Source organism: Contarinia nasturtii, unplaced genomic scaffold (assembly GCF_009176525.2).
Source record: "Contarinia nasturtii isolate CC-2019 unplaced genomic scaffold, AAFC_CNas_1.1 Cnas_scaffold_1371, whole genome shotgun sequence".
NCBI lineage: Eukaryota > Metazoa > Arthropoda > Insecta > Diptera > Cecidomyiidae > Contarinia > Contarinia nasturtii.
In genome coordinates, this window is record NW_022198708.1 from 982,736 (window position 1) to 999,247 (window position 16,512).

General features: G+C 33.5%; 3 protein-coding genes across 3 annotated transcripts in view; all 3 read left to right on the forward strand.

The window, feature by feature from the left end:
* Positions 1-8,241, forward strand: part of LOC116345755 (cuticlin-1) — a 35,635-nt gene extending 27,394 nt beyond the window's left edge. The window contains exons 6-9 of the mRNA XM_031775415.1: positions 5,728-6,167; positions 6,325-6,484; positions 6,569-6,733; positions 6,822-8,241. Of these exons, the coding sequence (XP_031631275.1) occupies positions 5,728-6,167; positions 6,325-6,484; positions 6,569-6,733; positions 6,822-7,019 (963 nt within the window). The 3' untranslated portion in view covers positions 7,020-8,241. The remainder of the gene's footprint in view (positions 1-5,727; positions 6,168-6,324; positions 6,485-6,568; positions 6,734-6,821) is intronic.
* Positions 8,242-9,910: 1,669 nt separating this feature from the next.
* LOC116345810 (CD109 antigen-like) lies at positions 9,911-15,848 on the forward strand. The gene is made up of 9 exons (XM_031775500.1): positions 9,911-10,118; positions 10,770-11,772; positions 11,852-12,049; positions 12,117-12,202; positions 12,271-14,293; positions 14,362-14,542; positions 14,610-15,120; positions 15,183-15,463; positions 15,553-15,848. The coding sequence occupies exons 1-9, from the start codon at positions 10,045-10,047 to the stop codon at positions 15,651-15,653; spliced, it is 4,458 nt and encodes a 1,485-aa protein (XP_031631360.1). The 5' UTR covers positions 9,911-10,044; the 3' UTR covers positions 15,654-15,848.
* Positions 15,849-16,323: 475 nt separating this feature from the next.
* Positions 16,324-16,512, forward strand: part of LOC116345855 (serine protease easter-like) — a 2,004-nt gene continuing 1,815 nt past the window's right edge. Inside the window, exon 1 of the mRNA XM_031775570.1 lies at positions 16,324-16,332. Coding sequence (XP_031631430.1) covers positions 16,324-16,332 — 9 coding nt within the window. The remainder of the gene's footprint in view (positions 16,333-16,512) is intronic.

Genomic DNA, 16,512 nt, shown 5'->3' on the forward strand with positions numbered 1-16,512 from the left:
TTGAACCAAACACAATTGCGATATTAAGACCTTTTAACTTTAAGACACATTTTGCTGGTGGAAAACATGCCTTTTTTGTGAATTCTTGTTTTACATATATTTTTTTCGCTGCTTTAAAAAGCGAATTTTAAATTGAAAATGAAATCGTAATGAAAAATGACATGATCTTGTTCTGTGCGATTTAGAATTTTTTTTTTTGTTATGGCGCGGGAAATGATTTTTATCTTTTTTTCTTTGACGAGTCTTCAATGTGACAACGTCAAGCATTTCAAGCACTCTTTTGACATAATGGGCTTTTATATGCAAATTTTTGAAGACTTTGATTCAAAGTAAAGAAAAAATGGTTTTTGCGATTATATGCTTTAGGCCATTTTATTCGATGTACATCATGCCTGTGTGTGTGTGGTTGTCTGTGTGATTTGTTGTGGGAGGTGTGGCCATTGTGAGTCAACTACAGTAGTAACGTAGGTGACAAAATACCATCGATCGAACCTTAATAAATGATCAAATGGTAGTCTTTTAGATATCATGTCTCTCGCTCCGTTTCGCACTCATAACAATCGCCGATAATATTTCTTTTGGCATGCGTCGTATTAATTTCAATTTCATTTCAGTTCGATTTTTCTCTCTCTCTCTATCTCTTCCCAATCAAGTCAGCCTTGATAAATTTTGCACCAACCATAAGTTTTCAATTGAAATCTATAATAAAACATCAACAACCACTGTAAAATGGTTTATAGCCTGAATTCTACCAATTGCGATAAAAAAGAGATTAGAGACCGAGCATTTCGCTGTCATTTAAGACGGCATAAGAAAGAGAATGAACGGAATTTGTGTGAAACATGAAAAGAATTGGTTTTTTTAGCATTAGATTGTTGGTTTTTATTCGGCGTGTAATAACACCGAATCAAACATAAGTACACAAACACAACATATGACCATACAAAACAGCATTAGTGATTGCGTAGGCGCAATTGGTGTGTATGTTTGTGTATGCGTAGGCTGTTGAACCGAACGTTAGAATCAAAGATACTGCGAACCCTATGATCAAATGATCAATGGTCAGTATGTGATCATTCTTCTCTTCGTCTCGAGTGTATATAACCTTTGCTAATAATACTAATTCTTAGAATTGTTAAACAATGGTAATGGACGAAGACGAAACAAAAATAACACCCAGCGTGTTCAATTTGACGGAAGAAACGGTTCAATCAACATCGCATACACGCACACAATTACCACAATGTATTAGAATCGCATTTACAATTGATGTTTTTTCTCGCTTAAACCAAATTAATTATCCACCTCCCAAAAGGTCAGAAAATCACAGAATGATTGGCACCGAGACGGTAATTTATGTTTGAATTAATTCATTTTTGTTGTTTAATTTGCCGAAGAAAAACACATAGAATTGCGCAAAAAAAACTTAAATTAAAATCACTTCATAGTATTCTAATACAAATAGACGGACTTTGGAAAAGCAACAAATGCGATCGCAATTTTGTATTCAATGGAAAATGCTCGACACTTGAAAAATCAAACGGTTTAGAATACAATGGAATAATACAAGTACGAATGGAAGTAAAAACAGAGAAAAAAACATAAATTGTACGTAGAAAAGTCAACAATCTGTAATGTCAGTCGTCGTCTTTTTTTAACTCATTGCGACAACTTATAGATGCATGTGTATGTGTGAGCATGTTGCGATACAAAGACGCACAGAATGAAATCAAAGAAAACAAAATAAAACAAATCACGATGATGTCATTATCGAACGATAAATATACGATAAATAAGCATTTGGATTATATGTGTGCTTTTTCGAATTTCATTACGCAAGCCCCATCACACTACAAAGAAGAAGAAGAAGAAAAAAATACCCATCACATTTATACAGAGAATTTGATGTTTCGGTGCATGTCATGCCACGGTCTATGCCTATACCACCATCGCATTTTTGTTGTTCTTGTGCCTCTTCTCCGATTCGTTTCCGTTTCATATCACCGAAAGTAATCAACATTACCAAAACGACAAGACCATAAAGAATGAATCGTATGCGCACTCCGTCATATATTCATACACCTTTTATAGCAAACACAACGCATAACACACTTTAAAGTGTGAAACAGTAGAACCAAAAGAACCAAATTGTAAAACCATACACAGAGAAACATTTCTGTTTCCTGGAACACAAATCGAATTCGACACAATGTGAAAAACCAATTGAAATTGAATGAAAGAACGCTTACAAATGAATGCTCAAAACCATATTGTTTATCACATCATTTCTAATACAATTTTTTTCATAAAATAATTTGAAAAATAATTTGGCATCAACACAAGTCATCGAAATGTACATTTCACAATCATCGATTGTGAACAGCAACAAAGAAAAACCACTCGCTATACAAAAGATATGAAAAAAATCATACTCTGTATATTTTCTACAAATAAAAATAACAACAAATTAATTTGTTTGAAAAAAAAACCTGGGCGAAAATGATTTGTTCTCGTTGATAGTCATCTGGAAAATAAACGAAAGTCAATTTGATGTCGGAAAGAAAGCGCAAGTTATTTTTTTATTGTTCAATCAAATATAAGAAATTACAATTAAAACCGAAATTCAATGGCGAAGAAGAAATGAAAGATGATCATCATTGAGTCCAATTTTCACGTTTGTTTTTCTGCCATTATTTCAGCTCTTTTTTTTTATTCCCGCACAAATGTTAATTGCGTTGAATACAAAATCATTTTGCCATATTTGAGATTCGATGTTTCTTTGGTTCGCCACCAAAAAAAAAGGGTGATTCATTTCAATTATCGCAGCATGTGATCAATTGGACGGCGAATGAAAGCCAAACGAGAAGAAATAATAAAATTGTTTAAAATCCATTTTACTTGTCGTTCAATGTGATTGCAATAAATGAATTGGCAACGCTCTTTCTTCTTCTTCTCATTTAATAATAAAAGAGAGAACAAAAAAAAAACATTGTAGACAAAACAACAGTAACAACGACGAAATATTGAATGAAAACAATGAATGAAGTGCTACTGTTGCCGCTGCTTCATTTTGACAATGAAATCGAAAAAAATCTGTGAATAAAAATGTCGAAGGTTTTGATTTCATATCGCAAATTCATTGAGAGAAACAAAACTGGTAGTAGCAAGGCTCTTTTCTCACAGAAAACAAAAAACAAACGAAGAATTCTATAGAAAAAAAAACTATATTGAAATATGTTTTTGTTGTTTTGCTCAAAAAAAGAATGACGCACACATATAATTCAAATTCGTTAAGTGGCCAGGTGAAGAATCTATCACTAGCTAATTAGCCGACATTTTGCACAACCCTCTGATCTGTGTGCGACTGTGCGTATGATCAGGCACGCTTTCATTGAACACTTGATCAATTTCAAGTGTGAGATTCACACACACATCACAAAGACATGAAATTTAAAGATTCCGCGCTGAGTAGAACATAATCGAAATATAATTGGCCAAATTGAGATGAGCAAAAAAAACAATAAATTGTTGGCAGTCAGAAATTGCTGGTTGAAACAGTCATAAGCTTCATGTACAATATTGTATATGAAATACTCGATTGTGCTATTTTCACAAAAATACGCACTCTTCCAACACACATTTTTGTTGGAAAACACTATTCGTCCGATTAATCAAAAACAATTTATAAAATTTGGAAAATACCATAAACAATTGGCATTTATTGTGTGTAATTCAACGGCAGTGTAAGTATTTTGCACAGCACAAGGAACTTTCATCACAATAAATCACAGTTAATCATATCTTAAAATTGAATTATACGTATATCATCAACGATTTTCATAATGAATTAAACGAATGCGCCGTGCTAAAAATATACAAAAGATTTTAACCAGCGATGAGCGTTCTGAACGATGCAAACATTCTTTGGTTTGTTTTTCCCTCGTTTGTGACTCATTTACATTGTATCTCTCAAAACAATTTAAACGATCTGAAGCTGTGATCACGATCCGCATTTTTTTTTTTGCTTTGTTTTTTGTGGATTCAATGTCAAACAAAAGCAAACACACACACACACACACTCGTATGCATGAAATCACTGTTTCGGTAAATGTAATGACAGGTAAAGGTCAAAGTGCGCATTTAGACATTTCATTAGATTTAATTGATTGGAGGAAATGATTTGAGTGTCTATCAATTTGAATCGTTCAAACTCTAAATGCTGCGCCACAATGAATTGTATGTTCGGGCATTTGTATCGATGCGTTTTTGTATGTCTTCAATAGACAAAATCAATTAGTGACATCAAACTGATAGTAATTATTTATTACTTGGCAGTTTCACTCGTTTTTTTTTGCAATCATGAATTTGAATCAATTCCATTGAAGTTGATGATAATCCAAATACATTGGCATCGAACTTAATGATCGTTGAAATATTGTATATGTAAATGTAAGAGAATCAAGTGAATTACTTGAAGTGTATGCAAATTTCCTGAAGCGTGATATATCGCTATGACGGCGTGTACTTGTTAGTAAAGTGCTGTGCACTTGTCGTACTAAAAAAATAATCGATTGCAATGCCAATGAAACACGGTGTATGTGATGAGTAAAACATAATAAATGATTTTTCAAAGATCAGTATGTACGGTGAAGGCGACAAACGGCACGATTATTGTAAAGTTGACACATTGTCAATAGTGAATGTGTTGGCTTTTTAACAAAGGATTTTATTCTATTCATGTATTACGAATCTTTTGGCTTGACTTTAATTGCCCAATATGGAAGAATCCGCTTGACCATTAGTCGGGGTCGAGAATAGGCAATTACAATGATGTGTGTGTGTTAAAACCATTTTCGACGGACATTAAAAACGCATATTACTGTTAATAGAAAAAGAAATATGATGTAATCATAATTGGGCGGTTGTAAACAGCGGCATTTTGCGCTCTTTTGTCGACCAAAAGAACGATTTTTGAATACGTTGTTTGGTGTGTTAATTAACCTTCAATGATTAGCATTTAAATTGGGCAAAGAAAAAAAAAGAATTCAATTCGAACACCATATAGAAGTCGGACCGGTGGCAAAATGCGAAATTCTAATTTCAAATTAATCATGTTTTTTTCATTGTGTAATTTCATGTGGCAAGGGAAAAAAGTAGCGTTAGATGCGTTAGATACGTGCATGAATTCATCGTAATCGATTGAGCGCGCCCGCGCTTTGCACTCACTCATTTTCAAAAAAAAAAAAAAAATGAAAAAAACGATGAGAGATCAGAGACTGAATCACAAAAGTAAACGAAACAACGCGCCTCAGTCACAGCAATTAATCATAATTAAACCAAACAATACCGACACACACTCACTCAAAAATGAGAGAACATATCTAAAAGATTGTGTCGATTCGAATATTGTGGGAGACGCAAACAAACATCTTTCTCAATCACTTTTTTCCTCTTCTTTGCATTAAAAGCACTTTTTTGAGAATGATTTGCGGTATAATTGTATGTTTTGTATATATCTGTTAAATTAGTTAACCGTTACGATGTGAAATGTCTATTGTTTGTTTTATTAGTTGCCAGAAGCGATTCTCTTAACATTATTTAGAACATTTTCAATAGCAATTGAACAAGGCATACATTTTGGATGTTCGCATGTTTTCGTTTGTTTTTTTTTTTTTTTTGTTAAATTTAAATCATCAAATCATGATTTCTTTTTCTCGAACCATTTAGGACGACAATGGTATTGAGTTTTTCAATACAATTGTTTTGCAACCACATTTGAAATTGGTGACTGACCTGGGTCGCGGATATCACGTACGATGTAGATATAAGAGCCGTGAAGCGGCTGCTGCAACGAAAAATGGTACGAACGACGATTTGGCCGAGGCATTAATTGCCGATGACGATGCAAAAAATATCACCACCGTCACTGTGGATCGACGTGAGCATGGCCGTTCACTTGGAACACACGATACAACGAACGAAATTCCAATGCCCGGATGCCATATGAAAATCTATTCGGGTAAAAATATTGCTGAAAATGTGAAAATTGGCGATCCACTCACATTGAAAATTTACATTGACAAACAAAATGTGTACGGTATGCACATCATGGATTGTAATGTACGCGATGGACTTGGTTGGGGAGAACAAAATCTTGTTCAACAAGGGTAAGATTTATAAGTTTTTCTTTAAAAAAAGTTCTTCATAACGTTCAAATGTAAAGGGCAATCTTGGCGATCGAACAAAAAACTGACTGAAATAATTTTAAAAAAAGTTAGCTAATACTTTAAATTTGTGAATTTTCACTGTTATCAAACACTTTAGATGTCCATTGGACGGTGAGATTATGGGTCAATTCGAATATTCCGATGATCGAACTGAAGCATCAGTTGCATTTCCAGCTCACAAATTCCCATACACTGCATCCGTTTACTACGAATGCAATATTCGATTGTGTCCACTCGAAGATCCTGAATGTAAACAGGTGAGCGATTATTATTTTTGTGTTACATTCAAGTGTTTTTTTTAAATCTAGTTTTCTAATAAATAATTTTTTTTAAATTTCTAGGCTCCAGATTGTTCGCTGAGAAAGCGTACAAAACGTGACACAAAATCAAATGAAAATACCTTTGACGATAGTCATCCATCGATTATTGAAGTGTATTCTGGTCTTTATGTGAATGAAAATGCTGAAATTGTTGAAGACACCGATGACAGCGTATTTGCCGAAAAGGTGACATAAACTTCCTTAAAAACATTTCCTTCCTTCTTTAAAAAAAAATCATTTGACTAATGTTGCATCTCTTTTATCCAAATTTCAGAGGCCGGAAGATGCGCTTTGTATATCTCAGAAGAGTTTTGCCATTGCTATTTCAATAGCTGGTCTCGTTTTGATGTTGTGCGTTGTGGCTGCTGTTTTATGCATAATGGCACGACGACGCAGCAAAACGGTGTCAAACTCCGGAAGCTCAATTTATAGCGGACCATATACCAATACAGCCTTTTCGCATAGTAGTTAATACTATTTAAAATTAAAAAAATCGAATGGGATTTTCAATAAGAAATACCCGCAAATGCGCGCCAATCTCATCATCACATTTTGAATGCGATGTGTCATGAAAGATGCGTGCAAATTTTCTCTTAAAATCCGTAGAAAATGTCGACATGAAAAATGTATAAATGTGATGTTCCAATATAAAACAAAGAACCATAAGAAATATTGCCTCTAAAAATGTAGTAAATTAAATGAAACAAGAGAGAGAAAAAATATACGTTCACACACAAAAAAGTACACACAATATAAAAAAAATGTCTAACAATGATTTGTCAAAAAAAAAAAATTTTTTTTTTTGGCATCAAAAGAATCGATTATTTTTGGTTGTCGAAAAAAAAAACAAAAAATATGTACGAGTAATGCAAAGGGATTGTATCGCATAATCCTTCGCAATGTGTTTGGAATTGCAAAATTTCGAACGTTCATTTCAAAATTCATTGTAATTCCAACATTTGTCGATGTAAATGCAGATCAATATCTTTGCGCCAAGTCATGCGGTTCAATCCGCAACTATAATATATTATATAAATTAAATCGTATGTCAATGTGTTTAACATATAGTGAGTTTAATTTAATTCAAAGACAAGCGAAAAAAAAGCACAAAAATAGAATTTGAAACGAATCCAAGCACATCGAGCACATTACAAGTCCATGTAATTTAAATATGATCGTAGTCATTGGAATTGTTTCTTAACGTCAACACTTAAATTAGGTAGAAATTAAATTAAATTAAATTAAAAACAAAGCGAAAATAATAATTCGATATAATATTTGCAAGCAAAAACAAATTGGTAAAAATTGCAACTGAATCTGTCTTTTTTTAATTCGGGTTTATCTTCCTTTTATGTATTTCACCCCAACTCCAATTACAAGAATCCCCCCGCCCCTCAATCCTCATAATTGAATCATTCTTTTAAACCTACCCTTCCCATAACTTTCGTTCCCGAAAATTATCTAAACGATCCACCACTCCTCCCAGTGACATTACATTTAAGTGTAATTTTTTGTACATAGACAATTCGGAATCGAACTTATTTATCGTAAAAACAAAATGGTTAACTTTTAGAGCTAAACGAATAGTCAACATTATATAAAATAAATGTTAAGCTTATGGCGTTAAGACGTAAAAAAACATATTGACAATAAAAAAAAACTACACAATAAATACTAAAAACTGAAACAAACATATTTTGTGTTTTTATTCATAAATGATGTATTAAAGTATACACTTACACATACAATTACATATTACAACAAAAAACTTCAACTTATTAATCACATTTAAAGTAGTCAAAAAGTCAGTAGTTGTTATTTATGCATGCGTGTACGTTTAACAGTGCACGGCAACAAATCATGCAATTGTCAGAAGAAAAAAAAATGCGGATCATTTGTTATCATGGGATGAATGGATTTGTTAACGTTCATCTAACGCTCTATGTTTGAAACGTTATTTTTACTAGAATGACAAAGTTTTATACATTCAGGAGTGATTTCTGTCCACGTTTTCTTTTTCTTTTTGCTTGGAAATAACCTTCAAACACATAAGTAAAATTAAAACAAGCAACATGCTATCTAATTCGTGAGAAATTCCATATGCTACACAAAAAAAATACACCGAAGCACTTAATTATTGTATAAGACTCCGTAATTGAGTTCGTATCAATAATATAAATCTAAACAACATCAAACGCGACAATAAATAATAAAAACATAATCTATAGCGAGGTTTGACAAGCGGTACATCTGTAGCGATAACAATGACTCACTCCATGAAATTTAATAACTTGACTTTTTCACCAAAAAGTTTCTTCTTCGATTGTTCCTTAGAATTTAATCACTAAAAATTATTATATATGTCAATTTATTTTTTACCTATCAAACATTCGAAAATAAATCAATTAATTTAGTTTGAAATTTTCTTGCAATATTTATTTTTTGAATTACGTTTGTCATTTTCTGTAGAAAAAAAAACTCAAGTGAATACTCGGCCAATTTACTTGGAAGTAATGATGGTTCATTGAAAAAGGTCAGAGATTTCTTTTTGGTGATAGTGGTCTATAATAAAATGATACTGAACTTTTGCTTGATGTATCAGCATATATAATTTGTATTATTTGTTAAAGGATGCTAAAACGATTCTTCAATCGAAAAACCGGCTTTTTTAAAGATGACACCTATATTGCTCGATCTTTTTTATCCGAAAATGTTTCAACATTATTTCAAATTTAAAGAAAATGGTGTGTTAAAAATCGAAACAGCTTAGCATAAAAACTTACAACTGAAACTAGATGAATCTCTATAATAATCAATATCAGATATTATAAAGAGATATTTTCAGCCAGATGAATCAGCTCAGCCAGATATCGTCAGGAGCTGAAATGGAGTGAAAACAATAAAAGTGATTGTTATAGTGATTATAACAATGTAAGTGTAATTAACAATCACTTCTAGTGTTTCCACTCAATTTCAGCTCCTGACGATATCTGGCTGAGCTGATTCATCTGGCTGAAAATATCTCAATATAATGTCTGATCAATATATTTCGTTTTGGAAAATTCATGCAGGAAAATGATTTTCCTTGGAAATGAGGTTTTTTTAAAAAAAAATGTTATAACTCAAGCCTCGATCGACCTTGCTCTAAAAAAGTGGCTCTAGTACAACAGAAATCTGTATATTTTCATGAAATTTCAAACGAAAGTCGATATGGTTCGAGTTCAAATCATATAATTTTGATTAAAATTGCTTAATTTGTCCGTGGACCCCAGAGAGATAAGAAATATTCATTGATAATTTAAATTCAACTTGTTTATACATCGAGTAGTGTATTTCTTTATAAAGGGGATACTCCGGAACATTTAAATTCAATCGAAATTAGTACATCAAGTAGTACACATCACAATTTGTTTGGATCTGACTTTTTTAGCCGAAAAGTTACAAATTCATTGAAAAATATATATAAATGTTTTTTATAAACGAAATTGTGAAATAAAATGCAGAGGATTTCGCCGCTCGTGATTTTTATTGTTGCATCGTTTACATTGGTTGGCTTCGCCAGTTGTGTGCGGTGAGTACACTATGGTTTTATTTTCTGGGAGGAACAAAAATATCATTAGACTTTAGGAAGATTGCAGTGAAATAGAAAGTTTAGTAGCTGTATTAACTAAACATGTTGCAGTCCACTGCATGGAATAACAAAAATAGGTTAAATTCAGGATTTATGTTTGACAATGATGGATTCGTGAAATAGTTTATAATACGTTATATTAGTAGAATCACGGTTTAATCGTTTGTATCTTCCCTTAGTATTATTTGCACAATATTTTTGAAACTGATTAAAATTAAATTTGGTTGTGATTTTGATAGTTTGCAGTCTGAGGCTGTTGAGATAATGAAAAGAAAGACAAACAACAATTTTTTTATATTTCAAGGTGAAATACTATTGAAATTTTCAACTACATACTTTCACTGTAAATCATGTTGTTTGCTTTCGCATTAAAAAGCCCCTATCAAATGCATGAAATTAATTATAAATGAATTTTCAAGTTTTTGTTTGTCAATTGAAAAAATACCTGTAGATCTTTACTAACGTATATCAAAATATGAAAATTCCGTGAATTTACTTTGCTTAAGTTGTAATCTAGGCTATAATGATATTGAAAACCTTATTTTATTTCCTTCTTGATTTATTTATTATCTTTATATTATTGTTAAATAGTTTGTATACAATTGTGGCACCTCAACACATTCGGCCACATCATTCTTATAAAGTTTCGTTAACACTCCATGACGATATTGAACCGGTCACTATTCGCCTGAGCATAGAAGATGGATTGAACTATAAAAATGAAAGAAATATCACAATCACATCAAATAAGACCGAACTAGTTGCATTGTATATCGACAATTTAAATGCATCAAAAGGTTATAAATTCGTGGCAGAAGGCCTGACGGGAATTATTTTCCGAAACGAGGCGGAATTAAAAATTGAATCGAAGGATGTATCAATATTCATTCAAACTGATAAAGCCATTTACAAACCAAGTGAAACAATAAAATTCCGTGTCTTGGTGCTCGATTATGAATTGAAGCCGATCACGTTGCAATTAGATAGCTCGCTCGACATCTATTTTACCGATCCAGAGAAGAATCGCATCAAACAATGGCTCAATGTGACTTTAAACAAAGGCGTATTCACCAGTGAAGTTATGTTGTCCGAATCGCCAATATTGGGCAACTGGAAATTTGAAGCGCGAATTGGAACAGAGAAAAAGGCGAGAGAAATCGAAGTCGCCGAATATGTTTTACCATTATTCGATGTCATCATTGATTCGCCGTCGGAATTTTCAGCCAAAAATGACAAAATTCGGGCAATCGTTCGCTCAAAATACACTTATGGAAAATTTGTGAAAGGTGAAGCCACAGTATCACTTAGTTCAACCTCACAAAATGCAGCAATGAAACGACGAAACGAAATCATAAAAACCATTCCTATTGATGGTAAAGGAACAGTTGAGTTTGATGTGGAAAATGATTTAAAAGAAATGTTCACAAAAACTGAAAGTAAAAAGAGTTTCGAATTGAAAGCAAGAGTCATTGAAGAACTAACCGGTCTCAATCAAAGTACATCGAAAATAATTACGCTACATCAGACGCGCTACAAAATTGAAGCATTGGATTTACGTCATGAATTCACACCGGGAACACCAATTAAGTTCTCAGTAAGTTTAGATTCAAAAAAAGGTTTTTTTACAATTTCTTTACTAAAAATGTGTTTGTTTTTTTTTTTTAAATTCACAGATACGTGTTAGTCATCATGATAATTCACCAATTCTTTTGAATGAAGCCACTAAAACGATCAAAATTCAAAAAAATCCTTGGTTTTATGTCACCATTTCCAATCCACCAACATATTATACATTTGAATTGAATCAAAGTACCACCGCCGTCAATATTGAAATACCAACACTTTCAAATGGAATGAGTTTCGGCCTGAAAGTAAGAATCAATTTTGAATATTCAAAGGGCGAACCATATATGATTGATATTGTTTCATTAAATTTAGGTTAAATACATGGATGAAGAATTAGATTTGGGAAGATTCAATCCAGCGACCGTTAAGGAACTGGAAACAAAAGTATTGACTAAGAGGTAAAATATTAAAGCGACACTAATTATCTGAAAATAAAAGTATTAAAGCGAATGTTTTCTTCTTCCAGTCCGAAATTAAATGAAAATATTGTTGTTGAAGTGAAATCAAAACGTTTACTTCAACATTTTACATATCAAGTGATTGGCAACGGTCGACTGATTTATGCCGAAAATGTTGTTGTTCCAAATCGCACAGATCACGTAATCAAATTCAAGGCGACCTTTGATCTTGTACCAAAAGCAACGCTGATTGTTTATCGGGTCGAAAATAGTGACATTATTGCTACCAAAAATGAAATTTCAATTGACGACGATTTAAATAATTTCGTTAAATTGAAATTATCAACCACCGAAACGCAACCAAGCACAAATGTAAGCATCGATGTTAGTACTAATGCAGAATCGTACGTTGGTTTAGTTGGAGTTGATCAAAGCGTATTGCTGCTAAAGAAAAACTTTGGTTTAACGAAACAAGATGCATTCGACGAAATTATCAGTTTTCAAAAGAATCTCCATCCGACGAAAACTGGACCATGGAATGTTAAATCACCAAAGTATTTAAACGAATACTTCCGACCATTTGAACATACCAATTTGATTTTATTCACCAATGCAAAACAAGAAATATACAAACCCCCAACTTACGTTTTACCATACGATCGAAATTGTAATCCTTTTGAATACGACCCTTTTAACCGTCGTCTATGTAACTATAGACCGTGGTTTCCAATAAACCATACGCCTAGAAATCCTGCATTTAGGGATTCTGCATTTGGACATTCTGCATTAATATCAAGCGTTAGATCACAAAGTTCTCCAAGTTATCCTCATTCTGCAGCCAGTTCATATCCATTCAATGCATATAATTTCGCACAATCTTCGTTACCTACTATGCCATCGTATAGTTCGTATAGTAAAGTAGTAGACAAATTTGAAGAAACGTCACATGCTCCAGTTGAACCAACAAGAATTCGAACTGAATTCCCGGAAACATGGCTGTGGGAAGATATTGACATGATCAATCCAAATGGAACATTAACACTCAGCAAAAAAGTACCAGACACAATCACGTCATGGGTGATCAGTGCTTTCTCAGTTAGCCCGCAATTTGGTTTGGGTTTGACTAAAAGTCCAAAGACATTGAATGTATTCCAGCCATTTTTCGTATCTTTGAATCTTCCGTATTCCGTGAAACGTGGCGAAGTGGTTGCGGTGCCGGTGGTCTTATTCAACTATTTGAACACGGATATTACTGCTGAATTGGTTGTTCATAATGAAAATGGTGAATTTGTATTTATCGATGATATTGAAGGCGATCAATTGTCTCGCAAGCGTCAGGTGTCCGTTGACTCTGATTCGGGTGTAACACAAACATTCCTCGTCCGATTCACTTCCATTGGACAAATTCCATTGAAAGTGACAGCCACTTCTGCTGTTGCTGGCGATGCTGTTATCCGAATCTTACAGGTTGATCCAGAAGGTGTTCCACAATTCATCAACAAAGCAATGTTCATTGATTTGCGTGAATCCGATAAATTTGAAACGACTCAAATGGTTGATGTTCCCGACAATGCTGTGCCCGATTCGTTGAAGATCAATGTGAACGCAATTGGTGATTTACTCGGAGGAACAATACAAAATTTGCATCAACTCATTCGATTGCCAACTGGCTGCGGAGAGCAAAATATGCTGAAATTCGTTCCAAACATAGTTGTTTTAGATTATTTAAAAGCGGTTGGAAATCTCGATGCGACAATTAAAGAGACAGCCATTAAATATCTCTTGACTGGATATCAACGCGAGTTGACTTATCGTCACAGCGACGGTTCGTACAGCGTATTTGGCAAAAGTGATAACAGCGGAAGTACATGGTTAACGGCATTCGTTGCAAAATCATTCAAACAAGCCGAAGAGTACATTGATATCGAGAGTGATGTAATTGACAAGGCTCTTGAATTCCTAAGTAGGGGTCAAGCGGCTGACGGCAGCTTTCCCGAAGTTGGACGAGTATATGATAAGGCGATGCAAGGTGGAGCGAGCAAAGGAATTGCTTTAACCGCATACACCACAATTGCTTTCTTGAAAAATAAGGTCGGTTTCATAAAATTATTTCAAATCAATCATAACCATATTTATATTGGCTTTGCTCTGGTTTGCAGCAATCAAAGGACTGGAAATATGAAGAAGTCGTCAATAAAGCTATTAGCAATATCGTACAAAATCTTAAAGACACCGCTGATCAATATGCTTTAGCAATCGCTGTATATGCACTCCAATTGGCCAATCATTCCATGAAGGAAGAAGCATTGCAAGTCTTAATTGACAAATCAATTGCCAAAGGTAGAAATTTCACTTAAAAGTATTGAGTATGGTCATTTTTCAATTTATTTTTTAAATTTCAATGGAGATCAAATGAAATGGTGGACTAATTCGAAACCAAATGAACGTGCATCGGATACAATCGACGTTGAAATCACTTCGTACGGATTGCTTGCACTCATTGAAGGCAAACGATATGTCGAAGGCCTCCCTTACTTCAGATGGCTATTGAATAAGCGAAATGATCGTGGAGGATTCACTGGAACACAAGACACGGTTATTGGATTAGAATCATTGGCGGCATACAGTCGATTAATATCAAGCAAGGCTAATAATGTGGAGCTCAGAATCCATGGTGACAATCGTTCTGAAGACCGTATACTTACCGTTAATAATGAAAACGGATTGGTTTTGCAAACCATTGATTTGCCATCGAACACAGAATCGGTTCAACTTTCTGCTTCTGGCCGCGGATTCGCTTTATTCCAACTTTCCTATCGATACAATCTAAATCAAAGCGATGTTTATGAAATGTTCACATTGAAACCAAAAGTGATTGAAACCACTGCGGGTCACTTGAATGTTGAGATTTGCTCAAGGTTTGTATGTTTTTCTAAATGAAATGAATCACTTTTGATGATACCAAGAAAACAACTTTCAGATTTAATCCAAAGAGCGGCGATGAAAATCATTCGAATATGGTGATCGTTGAAGTTGGAATGCCAAGCGGTTTTCTCATTGATAAAGAAAAATTGAATGAACTTCTGAAAAAGTCAAACGTCAAACTGGTTGAAACAACAAACGGTGAAACTGTGGCACATGTTTATTTCGATCAAATGTTGTCAAACGAAGAAATTTGCCTGAAAATTCAAGGATATCGTTCGCATAAAGTGGCCGAAAATAAACCGGTGCCAGTGAAAATCTACGATTACTATGACAGCTGTATGTACACCAATCAAGCCTTTGAATTCATTTCTGTTTTGAATCAAAAATTAATTTTGTTATCTTTCTTTCTTTCCTCTTCGTTACAGCACGAAGCGCACGAGAATTCTATGAAATTCCATTCATTAGCTCTTGTGACATTTGTGAAGGGGACGAATGCTCGAAATCATGCAAGGAAGAAATGAATTGATTTTCCACCTTCAAACTAACTTTATCCCACTTCAAGCGTACACCACAACCTTTTGTCTTTTTTTACAGAATTTTCAATACAAAATGGAATGAGCCTTTAGTTTATATTTTAATCTATAGAAATGTAATAGAAGAGAAAGAGAAATGAAAAAGAAAATGATTTTTCCACCATAAATTAAAAATTGCTTGAATACGAGAGAATACAGTATTTCCTCGATTTTTTCGGCTGTTAGTTTATCAGGGACGTATTTCAACGATGATTAAACTTTTTGACTTGTTGCGCTACTTTTTTTTGGTAACATTGATTATTGAAATCTGTTTACAACATTTCGACCGGGATTTTCCCATGATATTAAGTGACATCACTCTGTTTATCATGAAAATAAACTGAATCAAAAGACCAATACTGTGTAAGAAGACAAATATACGTAAAAGAAATTTCGATAGATTAAATGTCGTAATAATCACGAAAATAAAAAAAATCGCCTCACACCTTTCATTTTGGTATATTCCGTCGGCAATTTAATTCAGTCATTGAAACGAAGTTGAACTGAATGCTCCAGTGAGAATATTTTAAAGATGCTGCATCACATCCAACTATTTTCTTTAGTTTTGTGCTTAATTAAATTGGGAAGTGCACGTAAGTAAACAAAAATAAAAAAAACGTAAATATGGCCAAGGTAGATTGCAAATCAACAAACATATTTTGTCATGAAAGAATCCATGCACTGCATATTAAATATATAAGCCACACGGATTCACACGTTCATTTCTATCAATATATTGATATATATGCAAAAAAAATTAAAGCATAAAATGAAGCCACCTACCAAAAAATGAAAAATACACTCAATTCGAGA